This window comes from Leucoraja erinacea, chromosome 1, assembly GCF_028641065.1.
Source record: "Leucoraja erinacea ecotype New England chromosome 1, Leri_hhj_1, whole genome shotgun sequence".
Taxonomy (NCBI): domain Eukaryota; kingdom Metazoa; phylum Chordata; class Chondrichthyes; order Rajiformes; family Rajidae; genus Leucoraja; species Leucoraja erinaceus.
Genome location: NC_073377.1, coordinates 101,647,026 through 101,669,523, shown reverse-complemented (window position 1 = coordinate 101,669,523; position 22,498 = coordinate 101,647,026). Strand labels below are relative to the sequence as shown.

The following is a 22,498-nucleotide window of genomic DNA, read 5'->3' as shown; positions in this document are numbered from 1 at the left end:
GGGCGATGGCGAGTGGGCGCCCACTGCAATAAACGCCCACCATGTTTCTGAAGACATCAGCTCGCGTGCTTGCGAGCATTTTAAACACCTACTTGCTTGGTTTTGCAATGACGTTTTTTTTTGCCAGTTTCAACAACTTGCAACATTCGTCCGCTCCGTTGAACCCCCGCAGCACCACCCAATGCTCTCCGTCCGCGTCACGCAGGGCTTTAGTTTAGGAATACAACGCAGAAACGTGCTCTTCGGCCCACTTACTATCCTACACACTAGGGACAATTTACAATTTTACCGAAGCCAATTATCCTACAAACCTGTACGTCTTTGGAATGTAGGAGGAAACAGGAGAAAATCATACAAACTCCGTGCGGCCAGCGGCCGAGGTGAGGTGAGGATCGAACCGGGGTATCCGGCGCTGTGAGGCAGTAACTCTACCGCTGCGCCGCATCGCCGCCCCTTGACGGCGGAACGAAGCTCAACCACGGCTGCGCGACTGACAACGGTGCGAGCCAACCACCGGCAAAGATGTCCGGAGGGGGCGGGAGGTGGGGAGGCGGGCCGACCAATGGGCGCGGGGTGATGTTGGGAGGCTGGCAGGTCGGGGCGGGTTGTGGGGCAAAGATCTATGATCTTCGGTCGGTTGTGGGTGAAAGAGAGAGATCGCTGGGCGACTAGAGCGACGGACGTGCAGGCAGCGCGGCACAAGCACTAACATTGCCTGGCTCTGCTCTGCACTGCTCGCTCACGCAGCAACGGGCGCGCCACACCCCGAGCTCGCTCCGAACTTTCAACGGGATGGAATTTCGAGCCGTTTGAACCGTTCCGAACGCGATGCCGTTGGGCTGGTAGGGGAGGGGAAGAGGGGGAGCGCGCCCGCCCGCCCGGCACCTCCTGCGCAGTTGCCGCCGGCCCGGCCCGGGGCAGGCGGCGGGGCCGACAGACGGACAGACGGACGGAGCGAGTTAGCCAGGAGAGGAAGCAGTGGCCGGCAACATCTGACTGGCGTGGCGCAACTGCTGGAAGTTGCCCGTTGCTTTTTTTTTCTCTCTTTTGAATCATGAAGAAATTCTCGCGTATATCGAAACCCGAGGGAGCGGGATATGTCGGTGCTGGAGGAGGGGGCGGCGGCGGCGGCTCGTCGGCGGGCAGCGCTGGCAACTATGTGGGCAGGGTGTTCAGCGTGGGACGTTACCAGGTGACCGTGGAGGAGCTGATCGCAGAGGGTAGGTCGGGTGGGCAGCGGAATGGTGGGTGGGCGTGTTGGCCGAGGCTTTGTACAGTTGAGGGAGGGGGCGAGCGAGAGGGTGCGGGTTCGAGGGGGTCTCTGCCCCATCGCCAAATCCTCATCCCCATCCGAGGAGTCACTGCCCCGTCCGTGGGCAGCCTTCAAACCCCGACCCCATCACGTCGGCGCCCTCCAGGAAAGGCTCTCGGTTTCATTCCCAGCGTGTATTTGTTTACCTACTGACGAGCTACTCTTAAAAAGGTCAGCCAGAGGTTTAAAAGTAGGGTAATGGCTCACGGTGCTGCACTCTCTGAACTTGAGATACCCCACTCAACATGATAGTGTCACCCCTCCTCCCATTTTTGTAGTCGTTTGCCCACTTTGTTCTGGTGTAGAATTTTATTTTAATGCTGTCTTCTTTTGATCCCTTAGCCAGCCGTGTGTCTTAATGTAAGTGTGACAAATTTCAGTTTTTGTTTTCTTTGCAGGCCAACACGTACACATCAAACTTACAAAACGTTTTAACCTATGTGAAATGTGTGATGGGGTGGGCTGGAGGCATCCCTGGCACTGCAAAATAACGCAATAATAGTTCAAACCTACTATAAAGTAGAAAAATGCTTTGGACTTTTCTTTGTACTGTATGTTGCGTATAAGGCCTGTTAAGTTTACTTTACGAGAGTTCCGACACTTCTCTCCCTTAAACCCAGTTGCATCTAAATGTATTATCTGATCACTAGAAATTGACAGTGTTTATGCTAGCACTTTTGTGGCAAGTATAATATTTTTTTGTGTGCAAAATAGCTTATTTGGCAAAATCATAACTTGTTACACCATTTCAGTGTAGAGCAGTGCATAGTACATACAGTGACAAGTGTATGTAACATTGTATTTCAGTCAATTAAAAATTAGAGCTCTTCATACGTTATGTTACCTCAAACCTATATCAATAAAATTAAGACATTTGTTTTTATTCAACATTTTGGTGTCATGTTACACAGTGTGGTTGAAAGTTGTGTTTTAGATTAAAGTGATTTTAGTGGTACCTTGATGCAAAGATTAGTTTATAGTTAACCCGGCTGTTGTAAAAACTTGGCATACTATTCTGTCCAACTTTATTTCTTAATTCTGTCCTGTTTGTTAATGTTGCAACATAAATGTGGCTGTGTCATATGTTTGTCCCATAACCCCCAAAATTACCCCTCGATGGGAAAGCAAATCAGTACTGGAGGAATTCTGGTTCTCTTATGCAACATCTGTGAAGGAAAATGGGCAGATTGAAAAAGGATATCCATTTCCCTTAACAATGTCTATCCATTTCCCTTAACAAATGCTGCCTACCCCACTGAGTTCCTCTTGCAGTTTGTTTTTTGCTCAAGATTTCAAATATCCAAAGCATTTATGACTGGCTTACCACCAGACATGCATCTAGACATATCATACGCTTGCTTAAAACTTGCACTTACAACCTTGCTTCCTGTGCCAGCACACTTGAGTACAAGACCTCCCTCAGTAATATATATTCTGTTTCTTTTGCCCCATTGATTAGATGAAATGGTCTTCATTTTAGTCTTGTCTGCAGTGTATTACATACTCACACTTAGGTAACATGTTGAAATTACATGCACAAATCAATGCTCCTTTTAAGATCCTATTGACTGAGCTTTCTACTCTTTTATCCTATCCTTTGATGAGGTATTGGTATCTTATCTCTTTGCATGATAGCTTCAATTAGTCATTTAACTCTGCAGTGTTACAACATCAATGCCCTGTATTAATATGATGTTCTAGTTTGCACAAATTTGAGCACCTAGTTAAGTGTTTTTGTTATTTTTCCAAAGTGATCCACCTGGTGTGTGGAGGCTTGCCAATTTGTCTTCAGCACTCGACTAGTTTATTTTATTTTTATGTAACCTTTAGTTACATACCAGATGATATCTAAATTCATTCAAATGCACAAAGTTTTGGTCTAAGTGAGAGCAAAACTATCTCTTTGTTTTAATGGTTGTGGGTTATGATTATTCTGTTTCCATCGTTAAAGAATGAGGCAGAGGTACTTGTAACTCGCAGCGACAGTGATGGTTGCATTCAATGCTTGACGAGCACCTGATACAGGAAATAAATCATTTTTCAGAGCACCGTGTGTTTTCAGTATGATTGGACATATTTTGCTATTTTAATGCAAATTTGTTATGCTGTTACTTACCTTGCTGCTAATGTCAATTTATATCAAATATTGTATAATCCGATGTTTGATTATAAAACTAGAGAATCTTCTGGGAGCCCCCTCTAATACTTTACAGGGTGTATGATACTTTACATGTCACGTGCACCAAGGTACAGTGAAATTTTTGTATAGTTTTGTACACTTAGATACATATGAGAGAAGCATTTCAGATGCAGTACAAGTGTATAGCAGTAGTACACTGAGACAGTATGCAGTTGTCAGTTTGGCACAATTTTCAAGTCCCAGTTATAAGTGCAGGGTTTGTGACCTGACCCACATGAAGGTCTGCTGTCCTAGTGGCATTACAACCTGGCCAAGTTTGGCTGTTCCAATGCTGTCGGCCACGCCCGGTCCATGTGCTTTGCCTACTGGAGCGGCGCCCGGTCCAGCCGAGCACAAGAATGTTGCAGGGCCTCCAGCGACCCGCTCCACTGTTGAGGCACTGCACTGCCTCCCGCAGCCGGTCTGCATACCGGCTTAATATCTTCCCAACACACCTGCCAGTTCTCTTGCTTCCCTGCTTTCCCTCCCATATTAGAGCTTTTTTTCCTGTCACTCCTCCTTGTCCAAGGATTCAAAATTTCCCCAATCACACTTTACATATTGTACTGTATTGGCAACCATGTCAAAGTCTGTGACCAATTCTATTACAAGGTTTTTGATTTGTTTTCAGTGCAAGGAGCAGTGTTGAAATGGAAGTGGGATATGGCCTCTTTTAGTATGTATTTAAACAATAGTTTCAGGTCATTTGATAGAAGTTGGTTTCCTGTGGACACTTTATGTATTACTGTCAAAGGGTTTGTAAAGAATTTGAGTACATTATTTTTTGTGGCTAGTATGGCGAGTGGCACAGGAAACATAGAAACATAGGTGCAGAAGTAGGCCATTTGGCCCTTCGAATAATGGCTGATTATCCAGAATCAGTACCCTGTTCCTACTTTCTTTCTATTTTTTATGGGGGGACCGAGAGCATATCCCTTGATTTTCCTGGTTAGCTGCAAGGCGTACGAACGGCTAACTAGACTAGTGAATACATCCAGTGAATTGGCCTCCACTCCCTTCCTGTGGCAAAGACAATCCACAGATTATCACAAGCATCTCAGTCCAAACCCTTATAGCCTGTCCACCCCTTATTCTTAAGGACTGTGACCCCTGGTTCTTGACTTCTTCCTCAACATGGGAACATTTTTAAATGGACTTTGCCCCCTGCCAAGTCTAGCCCCCACACTGTCCAACTGTTGTGCCCTCAATCACCTTTGATATAGAGTTTATAAGATATCCCCTCATCCTTCTAGATTCCAGTGAATACAAGCCAAGTCGATCCATTCTTTCAACATTTATACATCCAGTGAATTCCACCACTCCTGGTGGCAAAGAAATCCTGATTCACACCTATGCTGCACTCCTGCCAATAGCAAGAATGTCCCCTGGTCTTCCAATTAGGAGACCAAAATTTTTCTGCATCTAGCCTGTCCAATCCCTCAATAACCTTAGGTTTCGGTCTAACCAGGGCCTTCTGTACCAGTGAATGCAAGCCAGTTGATCCTCTTTGCTCCTCCCCACTAATGAAGGCCAACATGCCAATAGCTTTCTTCACTGCCTGCTACAATGTACCTGCATGCTTGCATTCAGTGACTGATGTACAAGGACACCTAGATCTCGTTGCACCTCCTCTTTTCAAAGACTGACACCATTCAGATAATAATCTGCCTTCTTGTTCTTGCCACCAAAGTGGATAACCTCACGTATATCCACATACTGCACCTGCCATGCATCTGCCCACTCTCCCATCCTATCCAAGTCGCCCTGCAGCCTCATAGCATCCTCCTCGCAGCTCACATTGCCACCCAGGTTTATGTCATCCGCAAACTTGGAGATTTAAAAAAAAAATTACAATTAACTTTTGTCCATTTTGTAGCTTTATTGCTTTGCATTATGCATATCAGTACAGTGGTATAAAACTTTTTGTTCTTCCTTTTTTGAGTTGATTTTCATTTGTGAAACGGGGATCTCTGGCATCACAACGGGAACCCGTCAGCTACGCCTGCGCAGTTGGGGGCTATGGGTCAATGGTGGAATATTGCCTTGGGGGACGGGCCAAACGGGTCTGCACCTTTTAAAACTTGTGGCTTCAATGGGCTCCATTGATAGGTTTTCCACCACTCATTCTTCCATCTACTTTCCATTTGCCCCATGATTGTTGGGCTTCTCTTTCAATAACCTTTGAGTTTAACCTAATTACAGATTCAAGGAACTGCAGATGCTGTTTTACAAAAAAAAATATCAGTGCTGGAGTAACTCAGCAGATCAGGCAGCATTTCTGGAGGACATTTTAGGTGATGTTTCGGGTTGGGTCCCTTCTTCAGATTGTGGAGGGGGGGGGGGGGGGAAGAAGAAAGCTGCAAGAGAGGCTCGCGTACACCTCCTCCAACCTCATCTACTGCATCTGGTGTTCCCTATATGGCCTGTACGTCAATGAGTCCAAGCATAGGTTTGACGTCCGTTTTGCTCGGCCTACCAAGGCTACAGGATCTCCTGGTTGCTGACCATTGTAACTCCTCTTCCCATTCCCATACTGATCTTTCTGTCCTGAGTCACCTCCATTGCCAGATTGAAGCCACACACAAATTGGAGGAACAACACCTCTTATTTCACTTGGGTAGCTTGCATTCCAATGGCATGATCATTGAATTATCCAATTTTAGGTAACTACAATACCATTTCCCCCCCCCCCCGTGCCACACACACCTATTTCCCTTTTCCCCTTTCACCTACATTTCTTCCTCCAGCTTTGTAACTTTAAAATCCTTTTGTCGCACATCTTATGTTTGGTTTAGAAATACAGCGCGGAAACAGGCCCTTCAGGCCATCGAGCCTGCACTGACCAGCGATCCCGCACATTAACATCCTGCACACACTAGGGCCAATTTTTACATTTACCATGCCAATTTACCAACATACCTGTACATCTTTGGAGTGTGGGGGAAACCGAAGCAGCCACGGAGAGAGCGTACGAACTCCATACAGACAGCACCCATAGTCGGGATCGAACCCGAGTCTCTGCTGCTGTAAGGCAGCAACTCTACTGCTGTGCCACCGTGCTGCCCGCTACATCATTGTGCTGCCCACTATTATGATTTTTCATCTCTGGCCTGTGTCCATCATCTGCCCCTGCCTTCTGTAAATTCGCCTATTTCCTGCTAGGCTTTGTCCTGCCTCTCCTCACTTCCACCTATCCATGTTCTCCACAGATGCTGCCTGACCCACTGTGTTATTCCAGTATTTTGTTGTTTTATTAAACTTAATTACCTTCTATGGTATGGTAAAGTTTCTCACTCCAAGACCCGTTTATGATACGGGTAGATGCACATTTCAGGTGCAGCAAAATTTATTCTTTTTACTAATCGACTGAAAGCTTTAATTCCAAAAATGCATTGGAATTTAATTTGTCTTTCCTGATCATTATGCTTGACCGTACAAATGTGTACATAATTGCTTACAGTGTATTAACATAAGCTCACCATCAGAAGTCCTTTTGAAGTTTGTGACACTCATTTGGCAGAAAATGTAGTTGTTGATTTTAACAGTGGAGTTTTCCCATCATTGTTGTAAACAACTGGACTTAATTGAAGTCACCTTCAATATGTTGAGAACTGTATGAGACCACATGAGAATTTTGCTTTCTGTTTCCTGTTTTTTTTTTAACAGTAAAAGCTGCGTGTTAGGATAACTGTTTAATTCAATTGCGGCATTAGTTAATCTTTCATGATTTTAACACCTACAGAAAATTGTTCAATGCTAATACATTAAAGTGGGCCTGGATCGCCTGGTTAGCCTTTTAATAATGGCAGGGCTATCAACTTCGAAGTGTACCAAATAGCATCATTATGTACTTTTGAGACAAACTTGAGCTAAACGGGGACATTTTTCATTTTTTCATATCCCATTTTTTAAACTAAATTTTATCCCATTTGCTCATTATTTTTCTTTCGATATCTGATACTATTTTTACACTTTTCCATCTTTTGGTCTTTTTGGTGAAGGAGACATACTGTATTGCTGTTTCCAATCACTTGAGTTATATTCCATCACAGCAATGCTATCTCCTTGAGGTTTGAATCATTTGTTGGGCATGCAATTCAAGTTTATGTAAATAGTGGTTATTAATCACATTTTGACAGACTAAAAGGTCAACTGAAAGGTTAATTTAAAATAAAAACTAAACCTTACTGTCATTTCTCATTCCCCTAAAAAAATGTTCATTCAAGAAAATGGAATGGACATTACCTCAGATAATGGACGCTTGTGTGTCAGCCTCTATAGGGGATTGTGTCTTGCTGGAAGCAAAATATAACGTTTTAGATTTGTTGTGCTGCATTGCATCAATGCATCTAAAAACATCTCATACAATAAAAGTACAGTGGATTTATACATAGCCAAATGCCTCTAAAAGTAATAACTGGTGTCTTTTGGGTGTAATTCATCTTTTCAGCACATGACAACCAGATATGTTTTAATAAGTCCTATTGCAGCTATAAAATATGTTCATTCCTTTAAAGGAACATTGTGATTTAAAAAAAAATTAAGAACAGAAGGATTTACTAAAGTGCAGCGAACTTGGATGTGACTCTTCTGTTCTTACTTTTGTAGCATGTATTCTTCAAAGAACAATTTTAAATTGCTGAAAGATCTTGCAGCTTAATCAAACATCTGCACATTTAAATTAAAGTTGAACTCTTTCAGATGTATTGCTGACTTCTAGCTCAATACTTAGATCAGATTGTCCACATATCTTTATCTTGCAATGCATGACCTGTGTATTGTACTGATCGTTAACCTGAGTTAGTCCACTGCCTTCCATTTATTTTGATTTAAGTTTGAATGGAGGATTGTATTCTGCTTTCAAAAATCCCTGGTCTGTACTCCAGAGACATAATTTGTTCCTCCTGGGAAACTTCATTGTCAGTGTATGAATAGACCCTCTTGGCAAATTGCAATTAACAAGAAAGGTGCAGGGAAGACTAATTCTAACAAAATATTTTGAGTGTGATCTTCTCATAAGCAGCATTCTGTTTTGTCAGAGTGTGACTGCAAAACATTTTTGCAACACCTTCTATCTAAATACTGGCACTTGTTAGATTTAAATCTTGATGTTATAATTCCACTGACCCATTGCATTATTGAATGGATCAACACAATAGGAATGAATGCTTACTTGTAAAAGATACATTCTTGGGGTAAATTGGATCTCTTAATGTCACTTACATGAATAATTCCAGCATTTCTTGCCCCAATACAGGCAGTTAAGAGTCAGCCACATTTAAGTTTCTGGAGTTGCATATAAATAAAACGTATTTATTTTTTTAAAAAACCCACAATGGTTCCGTAACTCAGTAGGTCAGGCAGCATCTCGGGATAACATAGATGACATTTTAGGTTCGGACCCCTCTTCAGACTGATTTATAAGGTATGGATGGTAGGTAGATTTACTTTCCTAGTCTAGTTTGAACCATCTAGTAACTTCATGGTACAGTTTCAAGCCCCTTTAAAATAATTCTTGCTTGATTTTATTTGGCTTAACTGGTCTTTGGAGTAGTAACCAGAATTTTATTCACAAGTTCAGGAACTTGACCACTATGCCTTTGTCCCCGTATTTAAGATTGTCCCCCTATTTAAGAATAGCCATGATAGTATTGCCCAATTTATGTCATTTCCAATTTGCTTTAGGCAAATAGGTTATCATGAATGGTTTCAGAGGTGCTGTAGAATAGGCTGGCAGGTACTTTTGCATACATATATTGATGTGTTATATATATTTTGGCATTGTCCAAAAGACATTTGGATTTCTGTTTGCAAGCAAGTCATTGAGATATTTGTTTGGTTTGGAGATACAGCGTGGAAGCAGGCCCTTCAGTCCACCAAGTCCACGCCGACCAGCAATTCCCAACACTAACATATAGTTGAATGTAATTATTTTTGCCAGAATTAAAATACCTGAATATAGGCAGAGTTAGACAGATTCGTGAAATGGTACAGTAATGGTTAAAGTAATTGTAATCTGGAGGCATGTACTTGTACTCTAAAGCCTTGTGTCTATATGCCCAAATACGGAGGAATTAAAATTCTACTAATTAAGTGGTTTATTTCAAAATGTTCTGTCAGTTGGCATGATATCCTTAGACTTTTGCAGCAAAATGTACTTTTTGCAGTGGGGAATTCAGTTGAGTTGAAGGTCATATGTTGGCGCAGCTGACTTGCGCTATCATTTGGTTCAGGCCAGGATAGAAGCAGGCTTGTATTAAGCTTGTCAATATATATCTTTTGCAGGATAAAGTAATTTGTACTTGAATATAGAAATATTCTGTATTACTCATTCACATCTTGACTGTGGTTCTCCATTCCTGCATTTTCAGTTAGTTATTTTATAGGCACATTTTGTAAAGGTTAAGTAGCTCACAACAAAATTCCTGTTGATGATCCCATTTGAAAAATATGAAATTGTCAATCAAATTCAGTATCCCAGATATGTGTAAATTAAAAGCATGTAAACATTAAACCAAGTGGATTAAAATATCAATGGCAGGATTCATGATCTTTATAAATGAGTCCCTGGATTATTGCCCAGAGATAATTTGTACTATAGTCAAATTATCTAATCAGTTATGTATTGCAGTATAAAATCAATGTCATATATAAGCTTCAACAGTTATGCCTGTTTGTATAGAATCTCCTAAAAACCCTAACAGGTTCTTCATGCTGTACGTTTGATATTTATACCTTCCTACAATTTGTATAATTGCCACAAAATGATGTTACTTTTGATTGTAGATAGAATACTGATAAACCTGCTTAACAGAGGTGTCCTTAGTTGTAGTCTTACAAAGTTCCTTAGGTTCTGGGAAAAGTTCTAGCCGAATAGAAATCTGCAAATTTAAAAACTATTGATGAAAAGAGGGAGACAAAACAGAAAACTGGACCACTCGGCCTTAATGTCAGTCATTGAGAAATGTTGGAATCCATTGTTCAGTAAATAGAGGCAGAATGTTAAGAAAATCATAACACAATTATGCAGAATCAACCTAATTTTATCTACTATAAGTTATGCATATCTAATTTATTAAGATTCTTTGATGTAACTGGCAAGCTAGATGAAAGGAACGAGTAAATTTGTTGCTGTTGGATTTCCAAACAAAAAGCTAAAGTGTAATGGATTACTATACAAGTAAGAACTTGTGAATTGACGAAAAGAGGGAGACAAAACAGAAAACTGGACCACTTGGCCTTAATGTCAGTCATTGAGAAATGTTGGAATCCATTGTTCAGTAAATAGAGGCAGAATGTTAAGACAATCATAACACAATTATGCAGAATCAGCCTAATTTTATCTACTAGAAGTTATGCATATCTAATTTATTAATATTCTTTGATGTAACTGGCAAGCTAGATGAAAGGAACGAGTACATTTGTTGCTGTTGGATTTCCAAACAAAAAGCTAAAGTGTAATGGATTACTATACAAGTAAGAACTTGTGCATTGAGGTTAATATATTTGTATGAATAGATTATTGGTTCAATAAAGGGATGTAGATATCCTTGAATGTGAAACACAATTAGCATTCAGGTGCAGTAAATAATTAGGAAGAAGAATAGTATATTGGCCAATGCTGGAATGGAGATTGTATAAAAGAAGGGATGTCTTGCAATAACTTCACAGTGAGACCACAATTTGTGTAAAGGTCCATTTGTGAGCTGTATATTTTTAAGGGTTTGCTTGATTGAGTCGGTTCAGCAAGGTTCACGAAGTTGATTCATGAGGTCAAGGTGTTGTCTTCTGACAAACAGTTGAACATGTTGAGCCTATACTGAAGGTGTAAAAGAATGAAAGATGATCTCTATGAAATCTAAGTGATCCACTGGGAATGGTTGAATTTAGCGGTTTAGGAGAGAGACAATTGGCTCATTGTACTGCATATTGTCCTTTTTCTCTCCTTTCAATTGTCTCTACAAACTTTTCCTTTTTAAAGTACAGGTCCACCACTGTTTTTCTGGCATACTTGGTTGCAAAGCCTTTCTATGCATTCTGTGTTGCTGGACCAACAGAAGGCCTCTGAGAGGAATCCAATGGTATTGGAATGGGCTGCCTTGGGAGCAGAGATATCGGCCCACAAAGTCGGCCTCGGAAGTCGGATATGGGAATGGAACTGCCGGTTCCAGCAGAGCCGGAGTTCCAGAGTCCCGGCTGCAGGGGGCATATTCGACCCGCCAATCAGAGCAGTAGTCCACATTATCGGGAAGACTTCTGGGGGCTGATTTCAAGTGTCCTCGTAATTTTGTCTGGATTAAAGAAGGTGCCAGACCACTAGTTGCCAGAAAATCTGTGGTGGACATGTCCAATTTATTTTTGGAAGTTAATACTGGATTGGCCATCATTAAGTTTTCATCCCGTGCATGCAATGTTAACCCAGTGTTAAAATATTAGCATTGGGTTAGCATTGATGGTTAAATCTGTTTTGTTTTTTTGTCTCATGGTAGAGACTTAAGCATTAAATCCATGCTGACCTTTTTATATCATTACTGATCAAGTGCTGTCCCGTCAGAATCGTGTTTGTCTTGAACATGGTTGTGCTAAAGTTTGGAGCATAATTCTAAATTAAGTCAGTGAGGAACAGAAAACTTTGGGTTGAGTAGTTGGATGCTTTAAGAGATAGTATCAGGTGATGGCATATTGTATTTGTAGATTCAGTGTACTTACCTTCAATCTCATAAAATGTATAATTGTGTTCCACTGCTGTGCTTCATAATTGTCAGCATCCCAGTCATTCTATTGTGATCAAGATCACTGAAAGAAGCAGAGTAGTACAGGTCGTCCCTTACTTATGCACAGCCCCTACATATGAGTAAGTCTGTGCGAGATTAATGGAATGGGTAGGATTGTATTTTCCAACGGTTATGGGGCTGTAGGCAACTTCTGTGAGCCTTTGGTCCCCATTATCCCCAATAGTTGCAACAATCGGGAGCTGTGTTGCTGAGCTGACTTGCTCACTCAGAGTCGATGATGCCAGCTTACAATCCTTCTCCCATCACAGCTGTTTCTATTTGGGGACTCTTACTTTTCAAGTTTGAACTTTATTGGACAAATTATCAATGTACCAGTCCTAAATACTGCAAATTGTTTCACTGTGCAATTACGTTATTATTGCAAGTGAAATCTTGGATTTTGGCTAGCTCATCCTATAGAGTTATCACTGATGGATTTCCATGTTGTGTACTGGTGATCACTTGCTGATGGTCTCTTGGATGAACTTGTCCTTAATGAGTTTATTAGTGGGAATGATTTTTTTGTTTTGATTCTATTGTCGTATGATTATATCTTAATTGCAAGATATGTTCTTTGGACAAATTCAATCATTATGTAACAAAAAGTTCAAATGAATGAAAGAGTGATATTCCTGTGTAGTCATCTTTATTTTTCTTTATTGCAACTTCATCTGCTGGTTAATTGCTGGTGGATCAGCACCACTGGAAGCCATGGCAACAAATTGCATAATGCTGTGCATCTGCCGTGTCAGTCCCTCCCTTAAGATGGTAAATGTCATTTGAGCAAAAACGCAAACCGTTGGAGAAATTCTATCCGCATCCGTATTGATGGCTGGCAGACAGGAAGCAAAGAGTAGGAGTAAACGGGTCCTTTTCAGAATGGGAGGCAGTGACTAGTGGGGTACCGCAAGGCTCATTGCCGGGACCCCAGCTATTTACAATATATACTAGACCAAGTGCAGACCCGTTGGGTCTGTTCCGCCAACGTGCGGTTGTGGGGGGGCGGCACGCAGCGTCACATACTAACTATTCACCCCCCCCCCGCTAATGACCCCCTTGATATTATATTAATATTATTAATTTGCTCCTTTTACCCCATAACCACCCTTTCTACCGGCGCATAGCCCCCAGCTTGCAGTCCCCTTTAGAGAGGGGGGGGGGGGGGGGGGGCGGGGGTATAGAGTGAGGGCAGAGAGAGAAGAGGCAGAGAGAGAGACAGAGACACAGAGGGGGAAGAGGGATAGGGGGGTGGAGAGGAGGATAAGAGGGAGGGTGGGTGAGGAGGGGAGAGAAGAGAGAGAGAGTGAGGTGAGGAGAGAGAGGGGGTGCTGAGAGGGGGTGAGGTGGGGGGAGAGGGGGGTGGGTGGGGAGGGTGTTTAGGGGACGGTGGGCGGGGAGGGGGAGAGAGGGTGTGCTGGGGAGGGAGAGGGTAGGGAGGGGGAGGGAGGTTGGAGGGAAGGGGGTTTAGGGGGGGGTGGAGGGGAGGGGAGGGAGGAGGGAGAGGAGAGGGTGTGCTGAGAGGGGAGGGGGGAGGGGGGAGGGGAGGGGGGGAGGGAAGGGGGTAGGGGTGTGTGGAGGGGAGGGGGGGGTTTAGGGGAGGAATGGGGGGGGAGGGGGGGGAAAAAGAGGGGGGGGGAGGGGCGGGGAGAACATAAAAAAACATTCTGCAAGCATTGTAGAACCAAAAGAGACAATTTTTGCAAACATTTTAGAACCAATAAACACTTTTTGCAAACATTTTAGAACCAATAGACACATTCTGCAAGCGTTTTAGAACCACTAAGGACACTTACATTTGAGTAGACATGTGTTCAGTGTTATTCACAGCTCAGAGAAATGTAACCCTCTGCCTTCCTCCAGCTTGCAGACACTGATTTAGGCACACCACTTCCTTGTTTTATAGTCCGTCCCCCCTGACACCAGTTGGGGCAGCAGAGAGAATCGGGAATTTTGTAAAATCATTAATATCTCTGTCAGTTTTCATCGACGGGAAAAACCCTTGGCACACATATGGCGGAGGGGGGTTCTGAGTAAATTGGCCAAAAATGATGGCCGTAGGTGGCGGCGTTCTCTTGGAAATCGCAGCACAGATGGCCAAAACCAGTCAAGAACAGACTTTTAGTAATATAGATTAATGATTTGGACGAGGGAATTGAATGCAACATCTCCAAGTTTGCGGATGACACGAAGCTGGGGGTCAGTGTTAGCTGTGAGGTGGATGCTAGGAGGCTGCAAGGTGACTTGGATAGGTTGGGTGAGTGGGCAAATGCATGGCAGATGCAGTATAATGTGGATAAATGTGAGGTTATCCACTTTGGTGGCAAAAGCAAGAAAGTAGACTATTATCTGAATGGTGGCCGATTAGGAAAAGGGGAGATGCAATGAGACCTGGGTGTCATGGTACACCTGTCATTGAATGTAGGAATGCAGGTGCAACAGGCAGTGAAGAAAGCAAATGGTATGTTAGCATTCATAGCAAAAGGATTTGAGTATAAGAGCAGGGAGGTTCTACTGCAGTTGTACAGGGTCTTGGTGAGACCACACCTGGAGTATTGCGTACAGTTTTGGTCTCCTAATCTGAGGAAAGACATGCTTGCAATAGAGGGAGTACAGAGAAGGTTCACCAGACTGATTCCTGGGATGGCAGGACTTTCATATGAAGAAAGACTGGATAGACTCGGCTTGTACACGCTAGAATTTAGAAGATTGAGGGGGGATCTTATAGAAACTTACAAAATTCTTAAGAGGTTGGACAGGCTAGATGCAGGAAGATTATTCCTGATGTTGGGGAAGTCCAGAACTAGGGGTCACAGTTTAAGGATAAAGGAGAAATCTTTTGGGACTGAGATGAGAAAATCATTTTTTACACAGAGAGTGGTGAATCTGTGGAATTCTCTGCCACAGAAGGTAGTTGAGGCTAGTTCATTGGCTATATTTAAGAGGGAGTTAAATGTGGCCCTTGTGGCTAAAGGGATCAGGGGGTATGGAGAGAAGGCAGGGATGGGATACTGAGTTGGATGATCAGCCATGATCATATCGAATGGCGGTGCAGGCTCAAAGGGCCGAATGGCCTACTCCTGCACCTATTTTCTATGTTTCTATTCAGTGAGTTAAGCAACATCAGCAAAAGAATAGTTTATGTTTTGGGTCGTGACTCAACATTAGAACTGCGAATATGGAGGGAATATGGCCAGAACAATGAAATGATAGGTGAGGGTGGCTCTGATAGGTGTTCAGAGGAATTGCGGAAGTGGGGGATGATGGGCAATTCGACCTAGGTGGGGAGGAAAGATGAATTAAGAGAGAAGCTGGGTAATGGATGGAGAGGAAAACAATAGGCAGATGGGGTGAGGGGAGGGGGAAGGTAAAGACAGAGACTAGAAGCTGATAAATGAAACCAGAGTGGAACTAGATCAGGGGATTAGTGATGGGCAGATGAGGGAGGGTTTAGGGAAGGCCAAGGGAGAAAAAAAACTTAGAATAGTGTGTAGATGGACATGAAAAATGTGAACAAAAAAGTGGGAAAGTAACACCGTAGTAGTAGTTTCTCTGAAATTGGAAGATTTGATGTTCATTCCTATGGCTTGTAGGCTACAATCTAGTGCTAGAAACATCAAATTTTCCAGTTTCAGCCTTCTCCACTACCCCAGCCAGAATACGAGGTGCTGTTCTTCTAGTTTGCATTTTGCCTCGTCATGGCAGTGGAAAAGACTGAGAGATGGGTTGGTGTGAGAATGGAAAGGGGAATTGATGTGACCTGCAACTGTAAGTTGGAGATAGATAGAGCATGGGTGTGTTGACTGCTACTAACTCCTGGGGTGAAGCCAATTCTTTAGTTTTTGAAATAAGTTCACTGGTTGATATCAACGGATGAAATGCAGTAAGGGATGTAAAAATGAAAGTTCAAGCTTCCATTGCCACGTAAAGTTGATTTATGGGTATTAATGAGGCAGAATGGTTTTTGCAAATAGAACCAATCTCAGTGTGGTTTTGTGAACAGGAAGAGAGTTTCCATGTCTGCCTTCATCTGGAAGAAGATCCACCAATGTTAGAACTCGTAAAGGTGAAAAGTCATCCATGTGACCATGTTTATTTTCTTTTGTATTGCTTGCTCAAAGGTCTCTTCTGCCTGGCTGCCTCTTGACGTCCACTAGAGCTTTGGATGTCAGAAAGCCCAGACTATCACATTCCTCTTGACAGAACATCTGTACAAGAATGGTCATGTTTTTGTTAACTCATAATTACTCCATCTGTTTGAAAGCAGTTGATTAAAAATTAGTCTTGAACTGTAGGCAAGGCTAACATTTTAAAAGCAACTTGGCAGGTTTTGTTTCATTCACCATGTGAGGTCTGTTCTGGTATTTAAATAAGATCAACACATTATGGGGAAGAAGGACGAGGCTATGAATAGCAGCAACTATATTCTGATCACAGTAAATTAGAATGAGTTGTTTTTATTGTAAATCGTTCAAAAAATGTTTTGTGGCAAACTTTCTGAAAATGTTTTAAAGTTTTAAATGGTAGAACATTTTTGGGTCATGCAAGTATTCTCCACAGACCTAATGAATGCAAGTGAATGTGTTCCACTTGACCCCCATCTCATTGTTTCTTATCTTAATATATGAAAACTCCCAATTCCTTTTTCCCTTTGTGTTCTTGTCCATCTTACCCTTAAATGCGAGTACCATTTTCATCAGCTGATCCCTTTGACACAGTTTTACATTTTTACTACACTTTGAATGTAATTTTTTTCTGAATTCCCTTCTATTTACTGATCTATCCCCTTGGTATGGGCAGAACCTTAACTCTGCAACAACTAAATAAAAAATGTTTCAGATTTTTATAGATCTCTTGCATCATCTTATAGCTATCTTTTCTCAGGCACAGAAACTTGAGTCTGTTTATGCTTTCTTCATCTGTGTATCCAAGCATTTATCATATCTTCTTTGTAACTCTTCTTGATACTCTCTAAATCACCAATGTCCTTTTATAATCCAATGACTAGAACACTTTGCAGTCTTCTAAATGTGGTTTAACTGATTTCAATGTAGACTTAATATAGCTTTGTTACTTTTCAATTATATTTCTATGGTAATAAATCCTGATACACATAGTTTGTTTTAAACACGTGGTATTGCCTATGCATCCTGTAGCTGATATCTGGCTTGACAGTCTTGTCTTGGATGTTGAATAGCTCCCTTTTCCATCACCAATTATCCAGTGATTAAGTTTGTGGATAAGAAGGTAGACAAAAATGCTGGAGAAACTCAGTGGGTGAAGCAGCATCTATGAAGCGAAGGAAATGGGTGACGTTTTGGGTCGAGACCCTTCTTCAGACTGATGTGGGGGGGGTGGGGGGGGGGGGGACGGGAGGGGACGTAGAAAGGAAGAGGCTGAGACAGTGAGCTGAGGGAGAGCTGGGGATGCGAAAGCAGGGACTACCTGAAATTAGAAAAGTCAATGTTCATACCGCTGGGGTGTAAACTGCCCGCCAAACCTGAAACGTTGCCCATTTCCTTCACTCCATAGATGCTGCCTCATCTGCTGAGTTTCTCCAGTATATTTGTCTACCTTCGATTTTCCAGCATCTGCAGTTCCTTCTTAAAAGTTTGTGGATAATGTATGTTTGGCTGGGGAGACCAAGCATAGGCTTGATGATCATTTTTGCTGAACACTCCACTCAGTCTGCCTAAACCTACCTGATCTCTCGGTTGCTAAACACTTTGACTCCCCCTCCCATTCCTGTACTGACTTTTCTGTCCTGGGCCGCCTCCACTGTCAAAGTAAGGTCCAGCACAAATTGGAGGAACAGCACCTCATATTTCGCTTAGGCATCTTATACCCCAGTGGTATGAATATTGACTTCTCTAACTTCAAGTAACCCTTACATTCCCTCTCTCTCCATCCCTCCCTTCCTAGTTCTCCCTCTCTCTCCATCCCTCCCTTCCTAGTTCTCCAACCAGTCTGACTGTCCCTCTGTTTAAATTTTATCTCTGTATGCTTTGTTGTCTTCTCCGAGCTAACAATGATCTATTCTACACTTCCTTGAGCCTAATTCCTTGGATGTCTCTTTTTCACACCTTACCCGTCCTTATCTCCGTCTCCCCCTCCCCTGACTCACAGTCTGAAGAAGGGTCTCGACGTGAAACCTTACCCATTCCTTCTATCCAGAGATGCTGCCTGTCCTGTTGAGTTACTCCAGCATTTTTTGTCTCTATCTTTGATGTCATACAATCTGCAGAAAGTCCAGATACAACACCAGTGGATGTATTATATCTGGACTTTCAGAAGGCTTTTGACAAGGTCCCACATAAGAGATTAGTATACAAACTTAAAGCACACGGTATTGGGGGTTCAGTATTGATGTGGATAAGAGAACTGGCTGGCAGACAGGAAGCAAAGAATAGGAGTTAACGGGTCCTTTTCAGAATGGCAGGCAGTGACTAGTGGGGTACCGCAAGGCTCAGTGCTGGGACCCCAGCTATTTACAATATATATTAATGATTTGGACGAGGGAATTGAATGCAACATCTCCAAGTTTGCAGATGACACGAAGCAGGGGGGCAGTGTTAGCTGTGAGGAGGCTGCTGCAAGGTGACTTGGAAAGGCTGGGTGAGTGGGCAAATGCATGGCAGATGCAGTATAATGTGGATAAATGTGAGGTTATCCACTTTGGTGGTAAAAACGGGAAAGTAGACTATTATCTGAATGGTGGCCGATTAGGAAAAGGGGAGATGCAATGAGACCTGGGTGTCATGGTACACCAGTCATTGAAAGTAGGCATGCAGGTGCAGCAGGCAGTGAAGAATGCGAATGTTATGTTAGCATTCTTAGCAAAAGGATTTGAGTATAGGAGCAGGGATCATCTACTGCAGTTGTACAGGGTCTTGGTGAGACCACACCTGGAGTATTGCGTACAGTTTTGGTCTCCTAATCTGAGGAAGGACATTTTTGCCATAGAGGGAGTACAGAGAAGGTTCACCAGACTGATTCCTGGGATGTCAGGACTTTCATATGAAGAAAGACTGGATAGACTCGGCTTGTACTCGCTAGAATTTAGAAGATTCAGGGGGGATCTTATAGAAACTTACAAAATTCTAAAGGGGTTGGACAGGCTAGATGCAGGAAGATTGTTCCCGATGTTGGGGAAGTCCAGAACAAGGGGTCACAGTTTAAGGATAAAGGGGAAATCTTTTAGGGCTGAGATGAGAAAAACATTTTTTACACAGAGTGGTGAATCTGGAATTCTCTGCCACAGAATGTAGTTGAGGTCAGTTCATTGGCTATATTTAAGAGGGGGTTAGATGTGGCCCTTGTGGCTAAAGGGATCAGGGGGTATGGAGAGAAACCAGGTACAGGATACCGAGTTGGATGATCAGCCATATCTTATTGAATGGCGGTGCAGGCTCGAAGGGTCGAATGGCCTACTCCTGCACCTATTTTCTATGTTTCTATAAATGCACCCTTGCAAAGGAGGAGAGGTTGCAGTGTTTTAGTAGGGAGGGAATTTCATGGTTGGCAAAGGGAAATAACAAATGTGTAGTAAAGTTTCTTGGAGTTGCCAGGTTTGAGGAAAAGGAGATGATTGAGCTAAGGAGGCAGGGAAGAATAAGTCCACAGAGGATCTTGATCCTGATACAAGCTTTTAATTGGCTCTTTTGAGGTGATAAAAAGCTCAGTATTTTCAAGTTACCAGCAAAAAATACTGACATTGCGGTTGTATTAAATAAGATATAACAACAAGCAACTCTCTATTATGTCATGAATTGACCAATTAGAGCTGTAAAAACATAATTTAAATGTGTGTAATTCAATGCTTTTTTGAAGATGTGTTTAAAAAAAAAAAAAAAATCCATGTTTAAATGTGTTACAGGTGGATTCTCGATAGTGTTCTTAGTTCGAACTCACAACAGTGTTCGTTGTGCCCTGAAGCGCATGTATGTTAATGATGTACATGATTTGAATATCTGCAAAAGAGAAGTTACTATAATGGTATGTATTTTAAAAATTGCTAGACCAAGGGGGACCCGTTGGGTCCCATCCCCTCAATGCACGGTGGTGGGGGTGGGGGGGGGGGGGGGGGTGCGCGGCGTCACACACACACACAAACAACCCCCCCCACACACCCAGGGGAAAGGAGATTGGGGAGAGATGGGTAGTGGGGGGGTGGGGGGGGGGCAGATAGGGTGAGGGCCAGAGGGGAGGGGGCAGAGGGGGGGAGGGGGAGATAGGATGGTGGGGAGGGAGGGAGGTGGATGTGGAGAGATGGTGAATGGGGGGGGAGAGAGGGGGGGGAATGGGGGGGGGCGGGGGGCGCTGCGCTGTGAACGTCCGGCCGAGTGCGAGTATTGACACAATCGGGGACTGCCTATGTTGACAGTTTGACATGTTGACTACTTTATCAACGGAGTGCTCGACCTCCTGCTGCATGTGCAAGTGGGGGGTGGTCTCTTCCTCCCGCGCAGGTGGCGGGCGGCTGGCGAGTCCGTGAGCCGGCTCAGGTGTCTGCTGCATGCCACAGCCGTGTGCAGCACTCTCCATCTCCCCCCCCCCCCCCCCCTCTCCACCCTCTCTCCTTCCCCCCCACCACCCCCCCCCCTTCTCTTTCTCTGCGCCCGGGGAGGGGGAGGGGTGGAGGTAGCACCTACCCAGGTCGTAGAGCAGGCCTCCCCATCAGGCGTTGTGCCCGAGCTAGGCTGCGGCCGTCGTGGACCAGAGCGAGACCCGGAGCAATCTGAGGACGGTGAAAAGCAACGGACGGCTGGCCGATCGTGGCTTCCGCAAGGGTAAGCACACCCACCAGCGTGACAGACGATCGGGGGGGAGACCGAGAAGAGGTCGTCCCCTGTGACGGCAGCCACGGCCACTTTTCCACTGCGCTTGTCCAGGACTTGATCACGTGTTCTTCAGCTTTAATCCAGAGCCGGGGGGGGGGAGGGCAGCTGGACCACGTAACTCGCAGCCAATGGAAAACAGTGCCCCTGCACGTTGAAAATTCTGTGCAGCTTGCAGCGAGGAACAAAGGCATTGTGATGTCATCCAGCACGTTAGATTTTAAAAGGAAGTTAAGAGTGGTGAACAATTTTTGTAAAAAACTCAGAAAATAATGAATCAAATTTACAGATGAGGATATTTTTTTAAATCATTAGTTAAATCTCTACCGGAATATGTAAACATTATACCGTTACCGCGTCGGGTTTTCGAGGAGATGTGAATCAAAAGAAAAAGTTCAAGCAAACATCCCCACAAGTAAACATCCAAGATCAGAGTTTTATATTATACTAGATCAAGGGGGAGAGTCCTAGTGTGGGGGGGTGGGGGGGGGGGGGGGGGGGGGCGGGGGGGTGGAGAGGGTGGGTAGGGGGTAGGGGGAGAGAGAAGAAGGGGGGGGGGGAGAGTAGGGGGAAGAAGGGTGGAGGGGGAGATAGAAGGGGAGGGGGAGTGGGGGGAAGGGAGGGGGGTAGTGGGGATGGAGAGTGAGGAGGGGGGAAAGAAATGGAGGGGGTGGAGAGGTGAGGGGAGTCGGACGAGTGAGAAGCAGGGGGAGGGAGCCCAGGGAGAGGGAGAGAGTACAAGGCCCGACACTCTCCATCTCTCTGGAAACCTGGTTGAAGTGGATAGCAGCGGGGGAGTAGTAGCAGGATAGGAGCGGTTAGCAGCGGGGGGGGGGGGGGGGGGGGGGAGGGGGGTGACTTTACTCGCGAGGAGAAAAAGTTCTTGAAAAGCAAGCCGGGAAGCTCCGTAGCACCCGTGACCTCGGGTGAACTTGGAAGAGCTCTGAAGCTCTTGGAAGCGCCGTTCTGATCTGCAGAACAGAGCCCACTTGCTCGTGCTTTCTGCGTCTTTTGAAGAACAGGGGGGGGGGGTGGAGGTGATGACGTCACTCCTGGAAAACATTGCCCTGCCGGCAGCGTGTTCAAAACTGCGCAGTTGGTCGTGAGGAGAAAAGGCATTGTGACATCGTCCAGCTGGCTTCAGCACGTTAGATTTTAAAAAGACCTCGGATTGGTGAATAATTTTAGTAAAAAACTTGGGAAAATAATGAATCAAATTTACAGATGAGGGGATTTTGAAATCACGAGGTAAATCTCTACCAGAATATGTAAAGATTTCACCGTTACCGGTCAGGTTTTCCAGGAGATGTGAATCAAAGAAAAAGTTGAAGCAAGAAAGCAAGCATCCGCACAAGCGAACATCCAGAGTTTGATAAGTTACTAGACCAGGGGGGAACCG

The 22,498-nt window shown here is 43.9% G+C and overlaps 1 protein-coding gene across 1 annotated transcript in view; it reads left to right on the top strand.

Annotated features, from left to right (window-relative positions):
• Positions 1-592: 592 nt before the first annotated feature.
• bmp2k (BMP2 inducible kinase) overlaps positions 593-22,498 on the top strand; it is an 82,349-nt gene continuing 60,443 nt past the window's right edge. The window contains exons 1-2 of the mRNA XM_055640246.1: positions 593-1,220; positions 20,139-20,257. Of these exons, the coding sequence (XP_055496221.1) occupies positions 1,055-1,220; positions 20,139-20,257 (285 nt within the window). The 5' untranslated portion in view covers positions 593-1,054. The remainder of the gene's footprint in view (positions 1,221-20,138; positions 20,258-22,498) is intronic.